Here is a 21300-nt window from a genome sequence, read left to right on the forward strand (position 1 = left end):
GGTCGGTAGAGCGCGTCGGGGTGGTCGAGTGAGAAGGAGGGGGAGGCTCTGGTAACGCTGACTACATGCGCCGTGCTGTGACGCGCGATACAAATAGACTGGTACTCACCTGCGGCGCCCCTCCAACCAACTCGCCCTCCTCTTGTGTCGCCGCCGACGCATCGTCATATCTCGTATGTATCTGCGCGTTCGTGAGTCGTGGTGAAGGGACGAAGGCGTAGGCGGCAGATGGGGCAGGCCTGAGCGAAATCCGGGCTCGTGCGTAGGTCTTCCAAGCCTGCAGGGATTGCTGGGGCGGTCGAACGAGAGAGGGGGGGAGAAGTCTGGAAGGTGAGCGCATGCGCCCTAAGGCGACGCGCGACAGGCCGACCGGGACTCACCTGTGGCATCCCACCCACAAAGTCCATCTTATCTGCCCTCCTCCTGCGGTGTCGCCGCTGCCGTGTCGCCATCTCTTGCATGCGTCCGTGCGCTCGTGAGCCGTGCTGATCGAGCGAGGGCATGGGCAGCAGATAGGGCAGGCCTGCGCGATCGGCTCATCGTGTAGGGCGTGAGGAAGGCAGTGCGAGGAACGAAGAACGCGGGGGGGGTCGCACGCACGAGCGAGCGGCTAGTCGCTGTGTAAGGCGACAAGAGAGGGGCAATTTGAGAAGCGCGGGCGCACGATGCCTCGCGTGGGCTCATGCGAGAGTCGTCGAGTCGGCAGAGCGCGCGAGGGCGGTCGAACGAGGGCGGAGGTGTCTAGAAGGTCAATATATGTGCCCTCGGGCGATGCGCAATACCGGAAGACTCATCTGGGGCACCCGTCCAATGCCATCCAACCTAACCGTCCCTCCTCCTATAGTGCCGCCGCCCGGTCGCCATCTGTTGTAAGCGTCCGCGCGCTCGAGAGCCGTGGTGATCGGAGAGGAGTGGGTGGCAGATGTGGCAGGCCTGCACGATCAGCGCATGACGTCGGGCGTTGGGAAGGCAGTGGTGGCGAACAGAGAACGCGGCCAGTTCGCGTGCCGTGGTGGTGAAGGACACGCGCACGCTCCTGGCCGCTGTAGAAGGGCGAGAAGAGAATGGATACGCGGAGCGCGGGTGCACAATGCCTCACGTAGGCTCATTCGCACATGCCATCGAGGTCGGCAGACAGCAGTGGGTTGATCAAACGAGAGGCGGGGAGACTGGAAGGTAAATCTATGCGTCCTGGGGCGACGCACGATACAGGGCAACCGCGACTCACCTACGGCACCCATCCAATGCCATCCAACCTTCCCTCCCTCCTCCTGGAGTGCCGCCACCACTGGGTTGACATCTCCTGCATGCGTTCGAGCATTCGTGAGCCACAGTGATCGGGCAAGGGAGTGGGCGGCAGATGAGGTGGGTCTGCATGGACAGCTTGACGCGTTGGGTGCTGGGAGGGCGATGGTTCGGGGTGAACGACAGCGCGGGCTCGCATTCGTATGCCGTGGGCAACAGAGAGGACCGTGGCCGTTCAGTACGTGTGGGCATGCTCGTAGTTGCCGCGAAGTCGAAGACGGCGCGCTGGGGAAGAGCGACCACGTTCTTATCGAAGTCTAAGGTTGAAAAGTGCGTGGATTTCCGAGTACAACTCGGATTTCCAGAGGAGGAAAGAGGAGAAAGATCGACTAGAGACCGCAGCGTGAACAACACAGTGCGGTCGGTCGTCGAGACTGGTAAAAAAGCAAAATGTTGTTAGCTTTGCGAGTCTGAAATGATAACTTACCTGACGACCTCAACGTCCGATCGCACATATGAACAACAGCCTCTCCGCCCTTCAAGGTCACGTACGATACTTGAAAATGTCAAGGAATGCGCGGTGAGGAAGGCTGAGGTCCGAGATAGAGAGGCGAGAGGCGAGAGGTGAGAAGTGGGAACAGGCGCGAGTCCCCGATTGGGAAGTGAAAACGGCAGCAAGAGCAGATCTAAGTACAGGTCCTGGAGGGTCGCAAAGGGCTCCGTTCGTGGAGATTTTTGGCATACATATAGGTGAATGGTATAGCGAGAGGTCGCAAGCAGCGCCTAGGGGATAGTGGATGTACGGCGAGAAAAAAATAAAATCAGCTACGCGCTGAACGGGCGCTTATCGAGCGAGCTCAAAGAACAATGCATAGAAAACAAACCGGACGGTGATAATACTTGAAATAATGATATGATGAGGAGGATATGCATTCATAGGGGTCGCAAAAAAAACAGAATTTAGAGCACTTGCTCAAGTTTTCAGAAATATTCTAGTCACAGTTGACAGAATGCAAAAACTTACCTGATTGCGCAAGCTTTCGCGCATGACCCATTGCGTCGAATGATTGCGACCCTTTTGCAACCCCGAGAATCGAAGCAGGGCTTTCAAATGAGATTGTTTTCAAGAGGATAAGACATGATCTCGAGGAGCTAGGAGGTGCGCACGGAGGGAGGCCGAATGTTACATTCGGCCCGGGTTATATAGATAGACCGCTCCTGGACCACACATTATGGGCGTTGATGAAGCGGGGAGAGGACCTGTTCTTGGTCCAATGGTATACGGCGTGGCATATTGCCCAGCGGCATATCAAGAGCATCTGGATGATCTTGGGTTCGCAGGTCGGCGGTCACGTCCACTTTGACTGTCATGGCTTCTGAACTGTCTAGTTTTTCGTCATACTCGAAGACACTGACTGCTGATGCGCACTTGGGGACCCTGTGTTCAGATCCAGAGAATGGTCCATCCGGGCCCTCAGCTACGTAACCAGTCTCATCAGATTGTCAGTGCCACCGGCCCATCATGCCTTCACATCAGTCCTCAAGCTATTTCAAGTGATATGATTCGGCGGCCACCGACAAACTTGAACCATCAGTCTGAGCAAGCTACAAGCATCCTCATCCGTGGAATGCTCCAAAGCGGTATCCAGCTGTCACAAGCGCATCTTTCTAACAGGCGAAATTTACGATTTCATATTGAAACGCTTCTCACAGGTATATGTAGATGTGTTGGGCCCCACGAAGACCTACGAGGCATACCTCTCCTCCCATTTTTTTGAACATCAACTTCACAGTGACTGCCAAGGCTGACTCGAAGTTCAAGATCGTAGGTGCCGCCAGTATCGCTGCGAAGGTCACCCACGATGCATGGGTCGAGGGATGGATTTTCGAGGAGCACGACCCTACCCGATGCTGGCGAAAGCGGCGTATCGAAGACAAAACCACGATGGAGCAAAGAGTTAGGAAGCGGCTATTAATTTGATAAATGTTCGAAGTATGCCGAGGTGATTGGCTAATGCGATGAGCCATGTAGACCCGAAGACACAAGCTATGGATCAAGAACTCGCTGGACCTGACATTTGGTTTTCCCTCGCTTGTCCGCTTCTCGTGGACGACCATTAAGTTGATCCTCGACAAGGAGGCTCACGTGGTGTAATGGTGCATTCTCTCACGACGGTCTGCAGATGCCATCCAACTGATCAACTCATTGCAGGACCAATGATGGACAAGCATCGCTTGTTAAAGTCTTGGAGAGTGAAACAGGGCTGGACCACCGCCATTGTGCAGTCATCAAGGACCTGGGAATAAAAAGTGTTGTGACCGTCTGAATTTCATTCACCTGCACATCATCCTACCTGTATAACCCACAGTTTGTATAGTAGTTTACTGAACAACTCTGACATTACACTGCTGTGTCCACATATCTACTCCATTCAAACCTCCAAGAGATGGTTCACACAAAATCTACCACTTTTTCGGAGGCGGCGAGCTCGCAGCCTCTCCTACCACCTTGTGTTTCACGCTGAGCCCGATGACCAGCTTCGTGCGGTCACTCGGAACAGGAGTCCCTTCCTTTGAAGATGCGAAGGGCTCTGCTGCTGCAGAGATTCTCGGAAACCCGGGCCGCGGCGCAGGAGAGCCGGTGCTGGTGGGCGATGCGCCAGAGATGACAGTCGGGAAACCCATAAAAGTTGGGAACCCATGAAAGTAGGGCTGCCATTGGCCATGGGGGAGGGCAGTGTCATCGAGCTGGATGAGTCGAGCTGTGGCATCGAGGACTTAGCAGCATTCTTTTCTTTGTTCCTTTTCTCATCTTGCCCTTTGATAATGGCTGGGCATCGAAAAATCCCGCAGCTTGAGGCACGGCATTGAACAGAAGTTCATTAGATTGGCCACATATCTGCACAATGGAGTGAACTTACCCTCTGTTTCCAACAGGCAGCACACAGTGCGCCTGACCTGCCTTCTCCTGTCAAATCTGGAACTTCATGCTCAAAGGCGTGTCTCCGCTGGCCATCGCCTTCTTTTTCTTCTCCTCTGTGATTTCCTTCAACCGTTTTTAAGTCTTCATCCTGCCAGAGCTCTAGCCATGGAACTTGTGTGAAAGTGCCTTCCAAGCCTCCTTTTGCGTGAGCTCATGTCCAAACTCATCGTAGTACACGATGTTGACATCCGCCTTGTAATTCTTGAAGGACTCCAAGTTCTGTCAAGCCACCTACCGTTCGCGAAGATGGTTCTCGTACTCACGTGTGGCCTGATCCTTGTTTCCCCCCGTGCATCTTGGCACGTTTCAGCTCTCGCTGAGTGACCATGCAGTGATAGTCTGCCAGCCAAAGGTCACGCTGCAGCTGTACCTTTTTGTTTTGTACATTTATTTGTAGACCGCGCTATGTGCGGTTGAGAGGGATAATTACATGTGGTAACCATGTGAAGAGGTGTCAACGCACAGACTGTGAGTGAGGATGAGGAAGGTCACAGAGACCAGAAAACATCTGGAACTTAAATATACTATGAGCGACTATAATGCACTATCAACAACTACGTGGCCTACATATTCCCTCATAGTATAATCATGGTTGCAGATGACAGTAGTGCACTATCCAGGATGAAGGAGGAGGTTACAGAAATGAAGGAGGTGAGGTGAAGGATGCCTGTTCAATGGGCCCATAGACGGTTCAGGTCCCAGGTAGAGGGATTGGGGTTGCGGAAGAGCAGCTGCCGGGCATGTGCGTGCTTGGGGGATCACAGCAGGATGTGTTCGTGCATGCTAGGAGTGGTCAGATCACATACACAGGGGCACCATGAAAATAACAAGCAGTGTTTCCAGTCCCGTAAAGAGATGAGAAATAGGGAGCCAGGTAGTCGCAGCCGGTTAGAGCTTGGGTCAACCTGGCCTCGACGTCACGTTCATAATAATGGGTAACAAAAACGAGATGCAGCTTTTGAGATGGCTGATGTAGCCAAGCAGAACGTAAAGCAGTGGGACGATCAGTGAAGCAAAATTCATTTTGCCAGGAGGTGGTCGCTCGCTCTCATGCCCAGCACCGGCACCACGTCAATGTGGGTAGGATGAAAAAAAAATGCCTTGGCTAGACGGTCCACCACCTCGTTTCCCAGTACATCACGGTGGCCGGGAACCCAGAGCAGTGAAATAGTTAAAAGAGGGTAGCACTTCATGAGGGAAGCCAGAAGTGCTTGAAAGCGAATTAAAAAGGGCTGGCCGCTGTGCGAGCGCAGCGACAGGATATTGGAGAGCGTGGATCAATTGTCTGCACAGAGGTAGATGCAGTGGATCATGGGGTAAGTCACCAGAAATCTGGCAAAGCGGCTGGCGACTGCTGCCATAGCATATAATTCAGCATCGTAAACCTTGGTGTGATGGCCTAAGCCCCATGCCCGCTCATATTTCATGGCCCCCTGATGGATGATACACGCACCTGCACCCACTCTCCGGTGTTGTGGGGCCATTGCCGAGGTGTTTACCTGGGATCCATCTGTGAAGATCCATAGGGAATTGGGCGAGGTAATGTAGGAATGAAGGAGGGAAAAAAAGAATGTACGTAAATAATCTGCAGATCCCTCTTTGGTCAGAGGGGGGGGGGAAGGGTGATGGAGATGCGGTCACCGAAATGGTGTTCGGGCTCCCACAGGGCCTGGAGCCACGGGTCGAGTCATGCGGCCTGGTCAGGGAGCTCGTGCTCGAGGACGTCCACTGTGGAGTCACTGTAGCAGATGGGGATGTTGGGATTCAGAAGGGAGAAGTTAGATGGATTGGTGGCATGGTTTGTGCAGCTGTACCCTGTCTCGCTCCTTTTGGTCGGAAGTAGGTGCAGCAAGGATGCCTTGCTGGTGCAGGATGTTCAAAGTAGATGCCAGATCAGCGCTGTACATTTGCTCTGTAAGCATACCAACAGGGACCTCCATGCCCTCTGCGGCAGCCTTTTCAGCAGCTTCAGTGTTCTTGATCGCATTCTCGATCACATTGAGCATCTCTTCGTCATCCTCTTCCTCCTTGACTCTCACTTCACCTGCTTCAAGCTCTTTCCACGGCCTCCTCAACCTCCATTTTGACATCAACGGATGGTGAGCGTGGCTTGGTAATCTCCATGGGCACTGGTGCTGGTGTTGCAGCAGGAGGTTCCTTCTTGACCAAGGTTGGCTCATAAGTAATGGCACGGACGAACTCTGAGGTATCGTCAAAAGTCAAGCCACTCTCGCCATCCACATCACCGTCCTCCCCAATAGTGATAACACCATCCTCGTTCAAAACCTCTGATCTCGTGCGTTCTTCAGCGACTATGGATGGTGATACTTCAGCATCAGGACCTGTCACGTTATCGAGCTGCTCACCTCGTCTAGCAATGTCCTCTGAAGACAGTTTCTTAGCTTTCTGTAACTTCTTTGTGCACGAACGGGCAACAGCTGCTTGTAGCTCATTGTCATGTACAAAATTTGTGTCCAATTATGAGGTCGTGGGACAATCGGCTTCTTGTCTACCTGCATCTGATCATCACCATTGAGGAATGTCGTGATCCTCCGTCGGGACTCGACGAGAAGCCTTCTTCTTCTTTGTCTAAGTAAGATTGCGAATCTGTTAGCAATGAGATGATGAACATCAATCGAATACTCACTTTAGGCTTCTGAAACCCGATGTCCCCTTCTTTGAGGCAATCTTCCGATTCAATATTCTCTACATTTACCATTGAGTTTCCGTCCCATCAGGACATCAAATACTTACTAGCGTAGTTCATAGAGAGTAAGAACTTATTCACAGTGGCAGCTGCCTGCTCCCGCTCATCACGTCTAGACTGAGCAGAGGTGATGTTCGTGCCTAACTGAAATCCCTAAGAGATAGTGGATAAGGTGCGAAAATGGGGAGAGAATCATTACACATATAGTCTCTTTCAGGCCCTCTAGGAAATCATCGTATTTGAACAGCAATGACTGCTTCATACCAGCTGCACCAGGAGTGAACTTCTCATTACTATAACCAGTGTAGTCCCACCTCTTTATCTTAAGCTTCTTCTTCTTCTTCATGCACTCGTGCTCAGCCATTTCTAGGCTCTGCAGCTCATCCTCTGTTCATCCATCACACGCTAGTATGCCACAGGTTCCAATGCACGTGAATGACAAACCTTCATTGTCGAGGATCCGGCTGTCTTTCAGTGTTGATATATGTGCTTTGCCTTCGTCCATGCCTTCGAAGTCATGGCTGACTCTCAAGCCAGCGAGGTTCTCTGACAAACAGCACTTCTTGGACATGACACAGCGAGCATAGTGCATAACAACTCACTTTCTGTGCAGTCTTCTTGAAATGCCTTGCCCATGTCCTCAAGCTCCTCCTGCCTCTTCCTAGCAAGCTCTTTATCCCTCTTCTTGCTCTTCTTGATCCCCTTCAAAGTGTCGTCTACATCGCCGTCGGCATTACCGAGAGCGGAACCTTTTAGCTTTGCATTGAGCTCCTGGCGATTTCTCACCCTAGACAGACGGTCCTATAAGTATCTCCGCTGATGATGCGCATGGGCCTGGTCACCCAATGGAAGGTAGAAGTAGCCATCTCACCCATCGAGAAAGAAGTACACTCACTTCAAAATATTCTCCTATATTCCTTTGCTTCCCGCTCTTTTGATTCCTTCTCTCGTTGCTTCACATAGTTTTCCTCTGCTTGCTTCTCCCTGTCATCCACAGAAGCGCTATCGTCGGTCAGAGGCTTGAGGCCGAGGGAGATATGAATCTTGTTTGTCTCCTCCAGGCTGATGCTCTCTTCTATGGACATGGTGTGCAGTGCTTATTTCACAGGGATGGGTGGGAAATGTGTAGAGCAGAAGCAAGGACTGATGGGTGATGATAGTTGAAGGTGAGTCGATTGAGTCGACTGTAGGCTGCACCCGTGAGTCGCAACCAGGTACGGGTAAGTCGTAGCCAGCATAGGGTAGCCAGCATGGATATCAGCACAGTCGAGCAAGTCATAGCCAGAATAAGTCGTAGCCAGCTTAAATCAGCATGGTCGAGTGAGCCATACAGCTGTAAGTCGTAGCCAGCATAGGATCAGCACAGTCAAGTTGTAGCCGGAATGGCGAGCTTGTAGGTGAGAAGTGCATGGTAGGAGGGAGGTGCCTGAGAGAGGAAGAGAGGGGGTGAATAAGGAGCCCACAGGAGGAGGGAGCCGACCCAGGGTGTGACAGATCACGAGGGCTTCACACCCTTCGTGTCGCAGCCCATTGATGGTCTCAGCGTGGGAGATTTACGGTCCCACAGGTCATGTTCGTGGCCATGCCCAGGTCCGAATGACCAGTGGATACGCCCGACGGTGGTTTTGAACATGTCAAGAGCGATGGAGTAGAAACACAAAGAATGTTTGTCTGCGATATATATACAGAGGAGAAACAATAAGATACAATAGGGGGATGAACTGTGCATGTAGGATTCGTACGGATAGTTCAGCCTTTCACACAAAAAAATGGTTTCAGGTGTGACAAACAGCCACACAACGAACAGCGAGAGACAGACGATGTTAACAAAGTCAAGCAGTGACAATAGCAGTCAACAGCAGCCGCTTATGAACATAGTTGCAGATGCTGACAACAGAGGGACATTGCCACAAGCTCTAGCTCCTCAAATCCTTCTGAAAGCTATTCTCCTCCTGAGTTTCGTCATTGAATGCAAAGCTTGCAGCTCGACCTCTATGTCACTGTGAGCGAGACGTGTCTTGATGGCATCATTGATGAATTGCTTGCCTGTCAAAGGTAACTGTTCATAGGACGCACTGCAAGAGGTTGCCAAAGTCTTCGAGGAAGACGTGTCCAGGACGATTTCGAAGAGATTAAGATCTAGCTCAAATGGTTCATCACCTGGAGCTTGAAAGTGACAAGGAGAGCCTTGTTTCACCTCCACATCCTGCTGCCAGCCCGAAGGACCATGCTCATCGGAGGAAGAATCCAAGAATAGCAGCTCTGCCTTCTGCTTACCCTTGTCAATCTGCGACCACTGTCGTGAACATTCAAAATGTTCATACGCATATCTCAACGACACATACTTTTCATTGCGTGGGGCTGGCAGGTGGCCTTCTGAACATTTTGTCATGTTGTGTGGGTTCCAACTTAGCGCACTTGTGATTGGTAGGCGATTCATTGGCTTCACTTTTTTTGCTTCTGCCCCTTCAAAGCTGGAGTATTCCAGAGCCAGTTTTCGGTGTGAGGAGAGTTATCATAAGCTTGTGGCATAGAAGAACCAGTATTCATACATCTGATATTCTCATTGTCATATAAGGGAGTATCTCGTAATGCAGCGTTGACTTCCAAGTTAGAATAGTGCGTGGTATCATTAGAAGGAATTGCGACATCACATCCCTTCCGCTCTCCATCACCAAAGGAGCTCAATACGTCACCAAAGGAGTTCAATACGTCACTAGGCTCTGGGAGGTCTGAGTCATTATCTGAGTCATCAATAGAGATGACATCGTCGCCAGTATCAGCCTTGTTGTCCATGCGTAGAGACCTCAAGCCAGAGCTGATAGACCATCCCTTGAGCCCTTCCCCGTAAGTATTCAGAGATTTGTCGAGTTTGATGCGCTGCCCTGAAGATAATTTCAGATTCACCTTGACATTAGTCTTTTCGTGCAGAGCGTCGAAGCGCTTCAGCTGAGCGTCCACCTTATCCCATGGCTTTGACTTGACCTTGGTTGTCGCCTTAGGCTTTGAAGAGTCCGTGCATCGCGAGCCCTTATCGGACATGACTGTGAACTTCTCGAGCTTGCTTTGGATGCTCTCTTCATTGCACAGAGCTTCGATTCACTTCTTCAACATTGGAGGGGGTTTTGGCAGACCTTCATGGCAGCTTGAAGACCACTTAGAAACATTGACCCCACGAAAATAGAGTTAACACGCACCAGACATGGCGGCAATTTCTCTTGTCTTTGCACTTATGGTTGCATCTGCACAGCATGCATGCTAGATAGATCATAACACAACATGACGATTGAACCTACTCATAGTTGCCATTTGGTAGTCATTTGTGCCTGTTTTGCATCGTTGCCATAGTGTTACGAGGAGCAATCTTGGCACTCGTCTTCTGTTGCTCCTCACAGTGCTTGAAGACATTGGCCTGGGTAGCAGCGGGCTCTGAGGAATTGTCAATGACAGATCAAAAGACTGATGGTTGAACTCGCTACTAATGGCTGGCGGTGGCTTCAATTTGGCTGTCGGTAACTCCACCTCTACGGAATCCTCATCGTCTGGGCCCATGTTCCAGAAGTCAACATTGTCCTCGAGGCCGTACAGCAGGAAATCCTTCGTGGTTGCATAATGATTGGATTTATATGCCTCGGAGACAGGCGACAACAATTCTACCATGAAGTTCGTTCCGCTCGTGAGCATGTTAGGGTAGTACTTCGTGCCAACATTGAGCTTGTAGCATTCGGTCACAGCCACACCAGCAATGGTTTCCTATCACCTCGTAAACATTCTGAGCATGGGAACACATAAGATCGTACTGAGCTGATGCACACAGTGATCGACTGGCTGGGCTTCGTTAGCTGGACACTGACCGTGATCCTCTTGGTTTCCTTCAGTTCTTCCATCCTGACATGTCTCTCAGGAACAAATGAATTAGCCGAAATGTCAGGGCTCACGGGTACCGTCGAAAGTCCATGATGTCAAGGTCCGAAGTCAAGATGAGCACCATTGTCATGTCCACCTCCCTGGTCTTGACATTCTTCGGCTTAATCACTGTGCCATTGAGCAACCCACAGTCAACAAGTATTTCGACCTCCAAGGGCTTCTTGTCTCCATGACTGGATATGGCAACTTCACTGATTTGCAATGTATACTGAGGAAACTGCTGCATGGCAGCAAGTACCTCGAGGCCAAAAGGTGGCCGATGATTGAGCAGCTAAAATCCAAGTCAGCAACTGGACACATGGTTTCAAGAGATGTTATACAGCTTCCAGGCACAGCTGGTCTTGCTTTCGTAGCACGTCGATGCTGGTGATATTGTGCTTCACAAGTACCTGTTCTCATGAATGATGCCCTCAGCTGCTTATGAGGATATGACAAACCTTGAGACTGGTGGATAAACTGTCAGCGTAGTTGGGTTAGAAGGAAAAAAAATATGAGCATGCACGATTTCTCGCCGATGCGCTCGACTTGCCGCATGACCATGTACCGATCTTCCCAGGCCTTAGCATTGAAACAGCGCATTCTGTGTAAACCAGTGAGAAAATAGGACACAGGATGCAGATCGGATGACGGACACCTCAAGGCCACTCTTGAGTAAACTGCCTGCCTTCGTCACAATCGCCACCTCCACGATAGCTGGCCAAACAAGGTAAGAATTAAGCTGAGGCAACAGTTAGATCAGCGCTCACCTTTTGCAATTTGCACACTGTCTCAGAAAATTGCAAATGCTTCTACGGGTGTATTGTTATCGTGGTACGTGTATTCACTCATGCAGCCCAGAACGACCTGGAAAAGGACATAAATCACTACTTCTGTTGAGAAGTGTTGAGACCAACCTGTATCAACACGAAGATCTTGTCCGCCGGTTTCTCGATCTTCTTGATCTGATATCGAATATCTTTGTGTACGTGCAATTTGTCATACACCTGGGGGCCGAGATGTCAATTGCAGATACATCGCTCATAGCGAGCAACTACTAACCCCTTTCTCACCACCGCGAAGCCCGATGTCTGAGAATCTAACAAAATCGCATTCGACGGTGCTGTTATGGCACATCAGAATCAAATACTAACTCTTCTGCACTCGTGATTGCCTCAAGCTGTATTGAGCATCAGTATTTGCACCAGACATGGACAACAGTATGGACAATGTCTCTGATGGTGGCACGGTTTAGCAGCTTGAGGATGAGCTTCATCTGGATATGAGTCAGTGATAGTGCTGTCCATTCATTAATAAATCATATGGTTGACTGCTTCACGTAGAACTGAGGAGAGACTCCATCAGAAAACAACATGTCAGAAAGCATCACTACTCGTCTTTCTCATGATATTGCCAAACTCCGTGAAACACAACTGACCATCTTCATGCTCAGAATAGGTGACTAATCCGGTATCCTGAAGTCTGATGATGCTCCGGGTGACCATGTCATCAATTGTTTGTTGCCACATCTGATTGTTGGCCTTCCCAATTGCATAGCATTCTGGATTTTTTCATACGCTACAATAAAGGAATGAGTTGCGCAGCCACTCCTTAGCCATATCAAGATCTGTTATCGTCCTGAGTCCCACTTCTAAGTTGATGTGCTCTGAGAGGTTCAGGTGCAGACAACTCTCCAGAACCATGTTACCTTGCGTCCCTTGCACCAGAGCTTTGTACTTTGCCTCTAAATCAGCATCACACATGATGATAGTGATATCTTCCTTGTCTTCGATAATCAATGCATAAGTGGGTCTGCAAAGGATACAATACGACAATGCGCACCAAATTGAGGTCAGCCCTGATGAATGCACAGCAGAGTGACATGAAGGTGTTGGAATCACTGGACCATCAAATATGGATAGGCTATGACCACACGCACTGCATGACCCATCATCTGCATGATGTCCAGATCTGAGTACTCCTGACAGGTATTGTTCCGGAAGACCTTGACACCCTTGATCATGACCGTATGCGCAGCTATAATGCGAATTATCTGGTTGTTCAGCATAGGAAAAAAGCAGTCCAAATGACATACGTACGCAGGTTGACGCCGACCGCCAAGGTCTAGTTGCGCGCATCAAATAATCTCGTGAACAGACAACACATGCAACTTCTTGACTTACAGACGTCGAAACAACTACCCTTATTATTTTCTTGATGTATAGTTCTTCAATTGTCTGATGATCATCCATGCTCATGCCCCCATGGTGAACACCTATCCTGCATACTGCAAGCTCTGCACAAAAGTCACTAAGACAAAATTGGCCAGTCACACTTGTATGCCTCACCTCTCAGCTCCCTATTTTCGAACTTTGCCTTGATGCTATGGCAATAAAGATATGTGAGTTGATGTCAAAGCCCGTCAAACGAACAAACCTAGGAGGTTTAAGCCAAGGTAATGTCTGCTTGTTATGCGAAACATTTTCGTAGTTTTTCAAGATCTGTTTTGTGGTCATCATCACGCCTAACGATGATGAACACATCAGATGAGTGCTGGAAAATCTCAGCCCAGAGTCAGCTAACAAACCTGTGCGAGTCGAGCAAAATACCAGCATTGGCTTGTTGGCAGAATGTTGCTGGAGAATGTCATACAAGTGGTAATCGAGTGTCCTCTGGAATACAAAGTCGTTCTGTTCTCTCTTCTGCGGTATCTCATACATGAACTTTGATAGCTTGCATGGCCGGTGTTCCTCTCCAAACTATCATGATAGCATCCATATCAATAGCGATTCACCACCACGGCACGAATACCCTTGACAAATACATACCTTCTTTATGGTAGCAGAGCCATTGGGAGTTCCATTACTGATCCAGCTGGCCACATCCTTGATGTTCAGGACAGTGGCAGACACCACCACAAGACGTACAGAGGATCTACGAATCTTCATACATGAAATAATTACTTTCAATGTGCTCCCACGGTGCTCATTTAAAATTTGCACCTGGGAGGTCCAGACGTCAGTCGGTTTCATTTCATCATGACATTGCTTACTTTATCAATGAGAAAAAGCTGAATTTGTGACAGGATCCGTTGATGATCGCTCCTGCAGATAACATCATTTAATGGGGCTGCATTCTTTGTGCTCACATGCATGCTGACCAGTTGCGAGTTAAGCTGTCCCACTTTTCACCCTGCAGACACTGGTCATACAATGAGCTGATATTGCAGAACGGAACCTCTGACCGTTGTGACACTGAGTATCCAGACAAATATGTCAGTCGCAACATCATAGATAAGCTGCCATGCACGCACATGATAGTAGCATCTCGTGTGCTTCCCCATGCACTCTTTCTGAAGTGCACGATATCTCCTGTCAGCTGGCAGCCTGATTCACAGCTGGTCAGCAGAGCACGTGAGGGCACCATATTACAGTGAGAGTGCACTCACAATCCACACCCAATGGCTGGAATTTCGTGGTCCAATCTCTGCACTTCTCAGAGCAAAGCACCTGTGTCTGAAAACTGATATTGTGAATACAAGCTCACAGGCGCGACCCTCATCATGCATTCGTGTCTTCGCTTACCTTTGTGGGAGCTACGTAGATGCACTTAGACGTCTTTGTATTCCCACCCACCTGCGTAAGCATGCGGATGATCGCGAGCTCGAAGAGCACTGTTTTCCCACTCCCCGTAGGTGCTGTGGATGGCCCCGATGTGAGACCATAAGATTGGAGCAAATTCAAACGCGCTCACCGCTAATGACCTGTGAAAGCGCAAAATGTAATAAGCAACACGGATCAATCCAAAAAAAACCACGCACCATATTTTCGTCTGTATCTATGACCTAATAGCAGGTCTGTGATTGGTGGAGTACATTTGTACCCACAAAGGAGAACTCACTTTGTGGAAACAGCTCGACTGGACTGCGTTGAAGATGCCGAACTTGAACAATGACCGATACATGTCAGCTGCAGCGGAGTTCGGCAAGGAAGGCATGTATATGCATCAGACCCTCGGGGACAGGAGACCGATAACTGGCACACTCATGCAATTTTGACACAGGACACAGTGGAATGCTGTGTGCATCTCACAGATTTGACCCTCTGGCTGGGTCACAATGGTTGTCATGAGGAACCTCATTTGCATGAGGGGCCAATCGATCACTTGTAGACAACAAACCGGGGATCATGGGAGGATGGGTATTATGTGCAGATAAAACGCCAGGGGGGACCATTTGGTGAAATGAAAATCTAGGTACTGAACCCTGATGTGAACAAAGTATGCCAACATCTATGCTGGAACACTCTTATCTGAGTGTGTTGCAAATGGGCACTGGCTAAGCGTCGGAGGTCCGTAGCTCGACGAGCCAGTGAAATGCACATCTGGCTGGAACTGAGGTTCGAATGCTTGATACAGCTCCACATCATCGTATTCAGAGATGTCATCATAGTCTAATAGAGTCTGGGGACCAGGGTTGCGTGTAAATCTCGGAATGGTGTACTGAGCATTCCGGGATCGAACACCCTCTGGAGAGAATGGGGAAGACAAAGCCTCTTCTGGAGAGAGGTGAGAAATCATGCATGTGCTGAATGAGATGTGGGGTGCATATAGTCACCGATTTCTTCCATGAGAATGTCTATGTCCTCGAGACCTGCACCGGCACTCGCTGAATAAGAAAGCCCAACGTCAGGATTGTCCAGATATTCATTGTAGTCGAGCTCGTCTAGACCGTAGGCATCTGTGACACTTGCAAAGTTCTCTCGATTCATTGAGTAGAAAAGTGGGGGAGAAACAAGGAAGAATGATCAGGAATGGATTATGGCGCATCGTCTGCACTGATCATGACACGTCGAGCATGTGACGTCAACATATCTGGAGGACCTGGCGCTGACCGTGCCAACTTGGCACCCCACCCAAGTGACAAATTCCAAATAACAAAGGTATTTTCCAAACGACTTTGGCTGCGAATGTGCACAATTTGCCATTTAAATACTACATTGGCAAACCTTTGCCAAAAATGTAAGACATCAGCTGACATTCGCACGCTGTGCCACCAGCAACATTACATAATATTACAAAATTGTATTTATATATATATATTAATGCTAATTAGGGAGCTCGGCATACCTAGGCTGAGCTCTTCTTGCCGCTCCATCATCATCGCTCCCCGGATACTGGCAAACTCAACAGTCCATAACAATGTCCCATACATCAGTGTCGACCTACGAAATCGACTTCTGGAAATTTGTCAGTTGCTCTCAATGCCATTTGCCATTTCCTGCAAAGGCTGGGGCCCCTTCTGTCCCATTTTGGCTTGCAGAATGTGGATATGTAATATGCAATAACCATCTCAGTAAGTGGTTTTGATTGAATGTATCAACCTCGTGCTGTTGATTGATCGACTTGTTTCTCATAGATGCTGACCAGAGCTGTGCTCAATGTGCGGAGCAGGGCATTCAGTTGATGCCTTTGCAACGGGATGTATGTTACCACAGATTATGAAATGTTATCCTAAACTCTGTTCATTTTGACCAGATGGAGCTGCCCATGTTGGACTGGTTCAGATCAGCACCTTCAGCACTGGATAGCATCACCTTTGCCACCAGAGTGAGCTTGTTTACTATAGAACACATCAGATGCCCATAATCAATGATATTTCGATAGTTCCAGATGGATACGCTCGCTTCGCTTGTCCAACATTATAAGGAGAAGTCTAGCCATCAAAAATCACTTTTGACACAGCTCATGAAAGAACACAACAATCTGAGAAGGTACCACTCATGCATGTTTACTGTTGTTCTTATTTTAGCGTGCACATTTAGGACGGTTGAGGACCTACAGACAGAGAATGAGCAGTTACGACATTCTGCTCAATATGAGCATGGGACATCTTCAGATATCAGAAATGACAACGGAAAGCGGCAGATGCTCGACAGCCACCAGTGAGCTCTATCGCATCTAATACAGCCTTTGGGTCACTTATCGCAGCAGCCATCCAAATGGAGCTGAAACTCGCTCGAGTCCATTGTCCATCATTGGTCGTTACCGACTCACTCTTCCACCGGACCACCAGCAGCCTACCTGTCACAGTTTTACCTGACAAAGTCATTATAGGAACAAATGCTATTAAGGAGCATATCATTTTTTATCATTTCTCGTCGCACAAGAAGTCACGTGACCTTGGATCTCTCTCAGCATTATCACGTGACACCGAACTCCTCGGCATGGCGTCATATGTCGCAATCACCATGACACCATATTGCGTGCTCAGGAGGAGCTCCGTCTCCGTGGGTTATTATAAGGCAGCCAATTAGGATAATTGGGACATTTCGTATGATTGTAGCACTGACCAGTAGGATAGCGTGTGACTCGCTTAGGTAGTACTGTACAGTAGCATAGCAATCATGTATATAAGGACCAGCGAGACAAGGAGGAGACCTCAGTCTTATTCTCCTTCATCCACCACTACCATCACAGAGGGGTCTTACCAGACACTCTCAGTGTGCTATACATCCTATTGCATTCTCACTTGTGTGATAGCACCTCTAGCCTCACCAGTAAGTCTTGCTCTGTGACCAGCTATCAGGCCTCATCAGTGGGCATGTCGTATCGCCACAGCTCGTCGCTGTTGGCTCTTAGCCAGGATGTCCTCAAGGGGACTCTATATTTGGTTGTCTATCTTTGTCATCGGCGTGCCGTGATATTAGAATAAGACTGACCTTTTACGCCCCTACCAAGTGTCTAACACTGGTAGCTGCACATTTTTGCTCAAAGATACATCCGCCCAGGACAGGGCTACTTTTTCCACACCACTTCCTTCATACCATTCCACTTCACCTCTACCACCTAAGCTGCTCTCTTCCTTCAAAAGGAACAGCGCTGCATCGACCGGTAAAGCGCCTCAAGTGCATAACGGTATCGTACCGCCCAACGGACACTACCACCCTTACCAACGCGATCCCCGTCGCACTACTCGCCTAACGGCAAGCAACCTACTCTGAGCAAAGCCCAATGACCCTCGCTCAGACCTACAGAAGCTTTGCTCTAAGGTCAGCTCGTGGGCTGAAGCAATTCCCAAAGACGCATCTGACCCATCCGTCCCCATTTACAAACCTTTTTGGTGGTCTAACGCTGACGCCACTGCCGTCCTCACCTTCGCACTCTCTCAGGACTATCATCTGCGTGGGATCCACGAAAATCCCAAAGGCACGCTCCCCGAAAACATCGCACTGACTGTACATGCTACTATTCAGCATTACAAGGTCTTGCAGCAGCCCCATATCGCTGCCAAGTTCACAGAGGAACAGATCCAGTGTCGCGATCGCATTCTACAACATCTAGGAGCACTAAACGAGAGGATTGGACGAGGTGACAACTTTACATTCGTCGACAGGCGCATCACTATCAAGCTTTGCATGGGATTAGGAAAGATTTCGTTTAGAGGAATCAACAAGGAGCAGGAGCACGTAGGACGAGACATTGTGAGGTTCGAGAAGGAGTCGTGCTACTGGCCATACTAGGACCAGTAATATTTTTGTACTACCGTATCAGCCGTTTCATGCCCCGGTATCAAGTCAGTTTTGTATTCAGAAACTACGTGGCCGAACACTACATCACTGACCTTTATCATCATCTAGTGTGCATGGGGTACTTCATCTATCAACCCCTACTATCAGAGCGATCCATCCCGCTTTATCATTATCCGGTTGACATCGAACATCGAGTTACCCTGCACACACCTTTTCGACTCATTGAAACAGACATCGAAATAATTGATCCAGTTCACGAGTGGATAGAAAACGCTTACTAGGAACGTCTTGCTCAGTTATATCAAGAAGACGAAGAACTCTTCTGGACAAACTGGTACAGAGACTTTCCAGAACAAAGACACCCTCGCCCAACAAGGCTCGCAGAAGCCGCGGCACGGAGAAACCGTATCATCGAACTAGCATGCTTACTGGGAGCCAATAATCAGCCCCAGTAAAAGCTCATCATTTCGAACACACTCTCCGCCGCCTCTTTTCCATTATCTTCAACATCAATTTTCATGTCTCAATATAACCTTGGAGGCATGGCGTTCCCCGGAGGACACACCACAAGTGAACCTATGGACCCCTGGAGGAGTAACGCCCCTTCTATGCCATCGGAAGCAGGACCAGCTGCCCCTGTGAATGAACCCCATACTAGCAGCACACCCAAGGCATCGGGAGTAGTCAGAAACCTGTCACCCACCACCCTGCCAGCATTCTCCACACCTCAGACTTGGGAATGGCAGGGAATCCCTTACACAACCATCGAGGAAGCCGCCAATGCCGCTGCACCAAACACCATCTCAAACGACGTTAAGGAATGGGTAATGAACATTGTGCGATCATTCGTCATGAGAGACGGTGTAAGCTCATATGAAGCCTTACGTCAAAAGATGGATGAGCGACATGAGCGCACGGTAGCCTCGTTGGAAGATGAAGTACTGGCTCGCATCCACGTCGAAATAATGGCAGTAGAAACGCGAGATCAGCTAAGGACTGCAAGAGCCCAGATCGGCACCCTCTCCGCCGACAACGAACGGCTCATCAAGTTGAATACCAGTCTGACAGCCGAAGCCCAAGCAATCCGCAAGGACTTTGAGGATTACAAAGATGAAGTAAAGGGCCAGATGGACGCCCTTTACGGCAACATGGTCACCCTGAAGGAGGCTCAGGAAAAGACCACTACCTATATTGTTGGCTTAGAGTCTCGACTCAATAATGCCATTATCAATGCACCCTCCACAGGTATCCAACCACCGGCCGGTCAATCTAGTCAATTACCTCGCTGAATTAAGCTCCCCGATCCTCCCAAGTATTCGGGAAGGAAGTCGTCAGAAAATTTTGAAACCTGGTTCACGAACCTGCTCATTTGGCTCAACTATAACCATTTCACGGACGACAAGGACAAAATTTGGCAAGCCAATGCACATCTGGAAGGTGGAGCAGCTCTATACGTGAAGGAGTACGCAATCAAGCTCGCCTCTGGATAAGACGTTGGCACATGGGCAGAATATACTCGAAAACTAGAAATGGCATACAAGATGCTTGACCCCAAGTACACGGCACAATCCCTGCTAGATGCACACTGTGCAATTCGCCACAAGACGATGATCGCCTTCGCAGAAAATTTCAGGGCCTACGCCCCCGAATCAGGATACTCTGACGAAATTCTAATCGTCAAAATCAGGGAACAACGGTCAAGCCACATTCAGACGGTCATGTCAGTAACAGAGACTTTGGACCCCTCGAATATTCCAACCACCTGGATGGACTATCTCGAGTTCTGCTTGGAGATTGAAATCAAACATCTCTAACAAACTTCAGGCAACAAGTCTACTGGACAGACTGCGATGACCAAGGTGACCGTTCCCAAGGACCTAATGCAATGGACACTAGCGCACGAATCGCACATGAATTATCCCCGGAACAGGATAGGTGGCTGGCAAACAAACTATGTTTGTTCTGCGAAAAGCACGCCTATGAACGAGGAAAACGGTGCCCCTCGCCCAAGCCAGAATACAAGGGCAAGCGGTTTCAGACACGATCCGCTCCGAAGCAAGGGCAAGGAAAAGGGAAGGGCAAAACATCGAACGTGCAACAGGTGGAAGAAGAAAGTAGCGCGGGCTCATCAGCTCAAATTGCGGCACTGTAACAAGCAATTGCTGCACTTCGCGGTATGAGCACAGCGTCGACTACACCACCGTCAAGCAAGGGCAAAGGCAAGGCGAAAAGCTCAGATGCAGCATCAATGGCATCAGCATCAACGATCAAGGACATCAATGCGAGAATCGTCGAGATAGACGATTTCTCAGAGAATTTTCAGTACGAAGTGTAGACGAGTCTGGTGTCACACTTCAGGACAATTGTATTAGTACCGTGAGAACGAATGTACCTAGCGATCATATATATATTGCATCCGCGGGTTTTTCTAAACATTCGATCGAATTGCCAATAAGATTCGTATCACGGGAAATCCAGACGACGGCACTATTGGATTCTGGAGCATTCTCTTGCTACATCGACCAAAGATTCCCTGAGAAGCACGGGTTTAAGATGATACCTTTAAACCATGAAATCCGAATCCTCAATGCAGATGCCAGCCTCAACAAGGGTGGTGCAATTACTCATCGTGTAGTCACAAGCATCTTAATCGGGGGGCGCCGATCAACTGAGAGTTTGCTCGTCACAAACCTTGGACACATGTCGATGATCCTCAGCATGAAGTTCTTACAAGAACATAACCCCCGAGTTGACTGGAAACATAGAGAGGTCACCTTCTCAAGATGCAGACACATGAGGAAGCAACGAGTCAAAGTATGTGAAGAAGAAGTCAACCTTCTATCGCAACCTCGACTCGAAGATGAAGCAATTCTCCCCGACGTACACATGGATGACGGGTGGGATCAGGAAGATAACTTCATCAATTGGATAGA

The 21300-nt window shown here is 49.2% G+C and overlaps 8 protein-coding genes across 8 annotated transcripts; 3 read left to right on the forward strand and 5 right to left on the reverse strand.

The window, feature by feature from the left end:
- Window positions 1–408: 408 nt before the first annotated feature.
- Window positions 409–1760, reverse strand: LAESUDRAFT_757969 (uncharacterized protein; the record flags this gene model as incomplete). The annotated part of the gene is made up of 4 exons (XM_040912387.1): window positions 409–741; window positions 804–933; window positions 1229–1679; window positions 1733–1760. The coding sequence occupies 4 exons, from the start codon at window positions 1758–1760 to the stop codon at window positions 409–411; spliced, it is 942 nt and encodes a 313-aa protein (XP_040765562.1).
- Window positions 1761–3708: 1948 nt separating this feature from the next.
- LAESUDRAFT_770896 (uncharacterized protein) lies at window positions 3709–8020 on the reverse strand (the record flags this gene model as incomplete). Its single annotated transcript, XM_040913788.1, has 13 exons — window positions 3709–3889; window positions 4341–4447; window positions 6043–6282; window positions 6305–6570; window positions 6595–6676; window positions 6724–6747; window positions 6791–6817; window positions 6876–6934; window positions 6983–7088; window positions 7135–7322; window positions 7380–7481; window positions 7538–7736; window positions 7895–8020. 13 exons carry the CDS (start codon window positions 8018–8020, stop codon window positions 3709–3711), a joined length of 1707 nt encoding a protein of 568 aa, XP_040765563.1.
- A 1360-nt stretch (window positions 8021–9380) lies between these two features.
- LAESUDRAFT_757971 (uncharacterized protein) lies at window positions 9381–9977 on the reverse strand (the record flags this gene model as incomplete). The annotated part of the gene is made up of 1 exon (XM_040912388.1): window positions 9381–9977. The coding sequence occupies one exon, from the start codon at window positions 9975–9977 to the stop codon at window positions 9381–9383; it is 597 nt and encodes a 198-aa protein (XP_040765564.1).
- Window positions 9978–10251: 274 nt separating this feature from the next.
- On the reverse strand, window positions 10252–14834 carry LAESUDRAFT_757972 (P-loop containing nucleoside triphosphate hydrolase protein; the record flags this gene model as incomplete). The annotated part of the gene is made up of 24 exons (XM_040912389.1): window positions 10252–10364; window positions 10415–10688; window positions 10751–10823; window positions 10874–11133; window positions 11183–11251; window positions 11300–11306; window positions 11365–11442; window positions 11495–11580; window positions 11756–11845; window positions 11901–11961; window positions 11993–12018; window positions 12778–12875; window positions 12938–12962; window positions 13022–13134; window positions 13187–13221; window positions 13275–13362; window positions 13426–13597; window positions 13667–13772; window positions 14152–14224; window positions 14287–14353; window positions 14423–14535; window positions 14592–14601; window positions 14659–14682; window positions 14739–14834. 24 exons carry the CDS (start codon window positions 14832–14834, stop codon window positions 10252–10254), a joined length of 2157 nt encoding a protein of 718 aa, XP_040765565.1.
- Window positions 14835–15128: 294 nt separating this feature from the next.
- LAESUDRAFT_757973 (uncharacterized protein) lies at window positions 15129–15607 on the reverse strand (the record flags this gene model as incomplete). The annotated part of the gene is made up of 2 exons (XM_040912390.1): window positions 15129–15394; window positions 15454–15607. 2 exons carry the CDS (start codon window positions 15605–15607, stop codon window positions 15129–15131), a joined length of 420 nt encoding a protein of 139 aa, XP_040765566.1.
- Window positions 15608–16037: 430 nt separating this feature from the next.
- Window positions 16038–16938, forward strand: LAESUDRAFT_770907 (uncharacterized protein; the record flags this gene model as incomplete). The annotated part of the gene is made up of 6 exons (XM_040913789.1): window positions 16038–16191; window positions 16255–16319; window positions 16374–16445; window positions 16503–16624; window positions 16661–16780; window positions 16806–16938. 6 exons carry the CDS (start codon window positions 16038–16040, stop codon window positions 16936–16938), a joined length of 666 nt encoding a protein of 221 aa, XP_040765567.1.
- Window positions 16939–19896: 2958 nt separating this feature from the next.
- On the forward strand, window positions 19897–20702 carry LAESUDRAFT_757975 (uncharacterized protein; the record flags this gene model as incomplete). The annotated part of the gene is made up of 3 exons (XM_040912391.1): window positions 19897–20087; window positions 20192–20515; window positions 20576–20702. The coding sequence occupies 3 exons, from the start codon at window positions 19897–19899 to the stop codon at window positions 20700–20702; spliced, it is 642 nt and encodes a 213-aa protein (XP_040765568.1).
- Window positions 20703–20845: 143 nt separating this feature from the next.
- LAESUDRAFT_630832 (uncharacterized protein) lies at window positions 20846–21154 on the forward strand (the record flags this gene model as incomplete). Its single annotated transcript, XM_040903390.1, has 2 exons — window positions 20846–20998; window positions 21041–21154. Coding segments are annotated over 2 exons (267 nt in total), but the record flags the coding sequence as incomplete, so codon positions are not given.
- Window positions 21155–21300: the final 146 nt, after the last annotated feature.

Source organism: Laetiporus sulphureus (genome assembly GCF_001632365.1).
Source record: "Laetiporus sulphureus 93-53 unplaced genomic scaffold LAESUscaffold_13, whole genome shotgun sequence".
Taxonomy (NCBI): Eukaryota; Fungi; Basidiomycota; class Agaricomycetes; order Polyporales; family Laetiporaceae; genus Laetiporus; species Laetiporus sulphureus.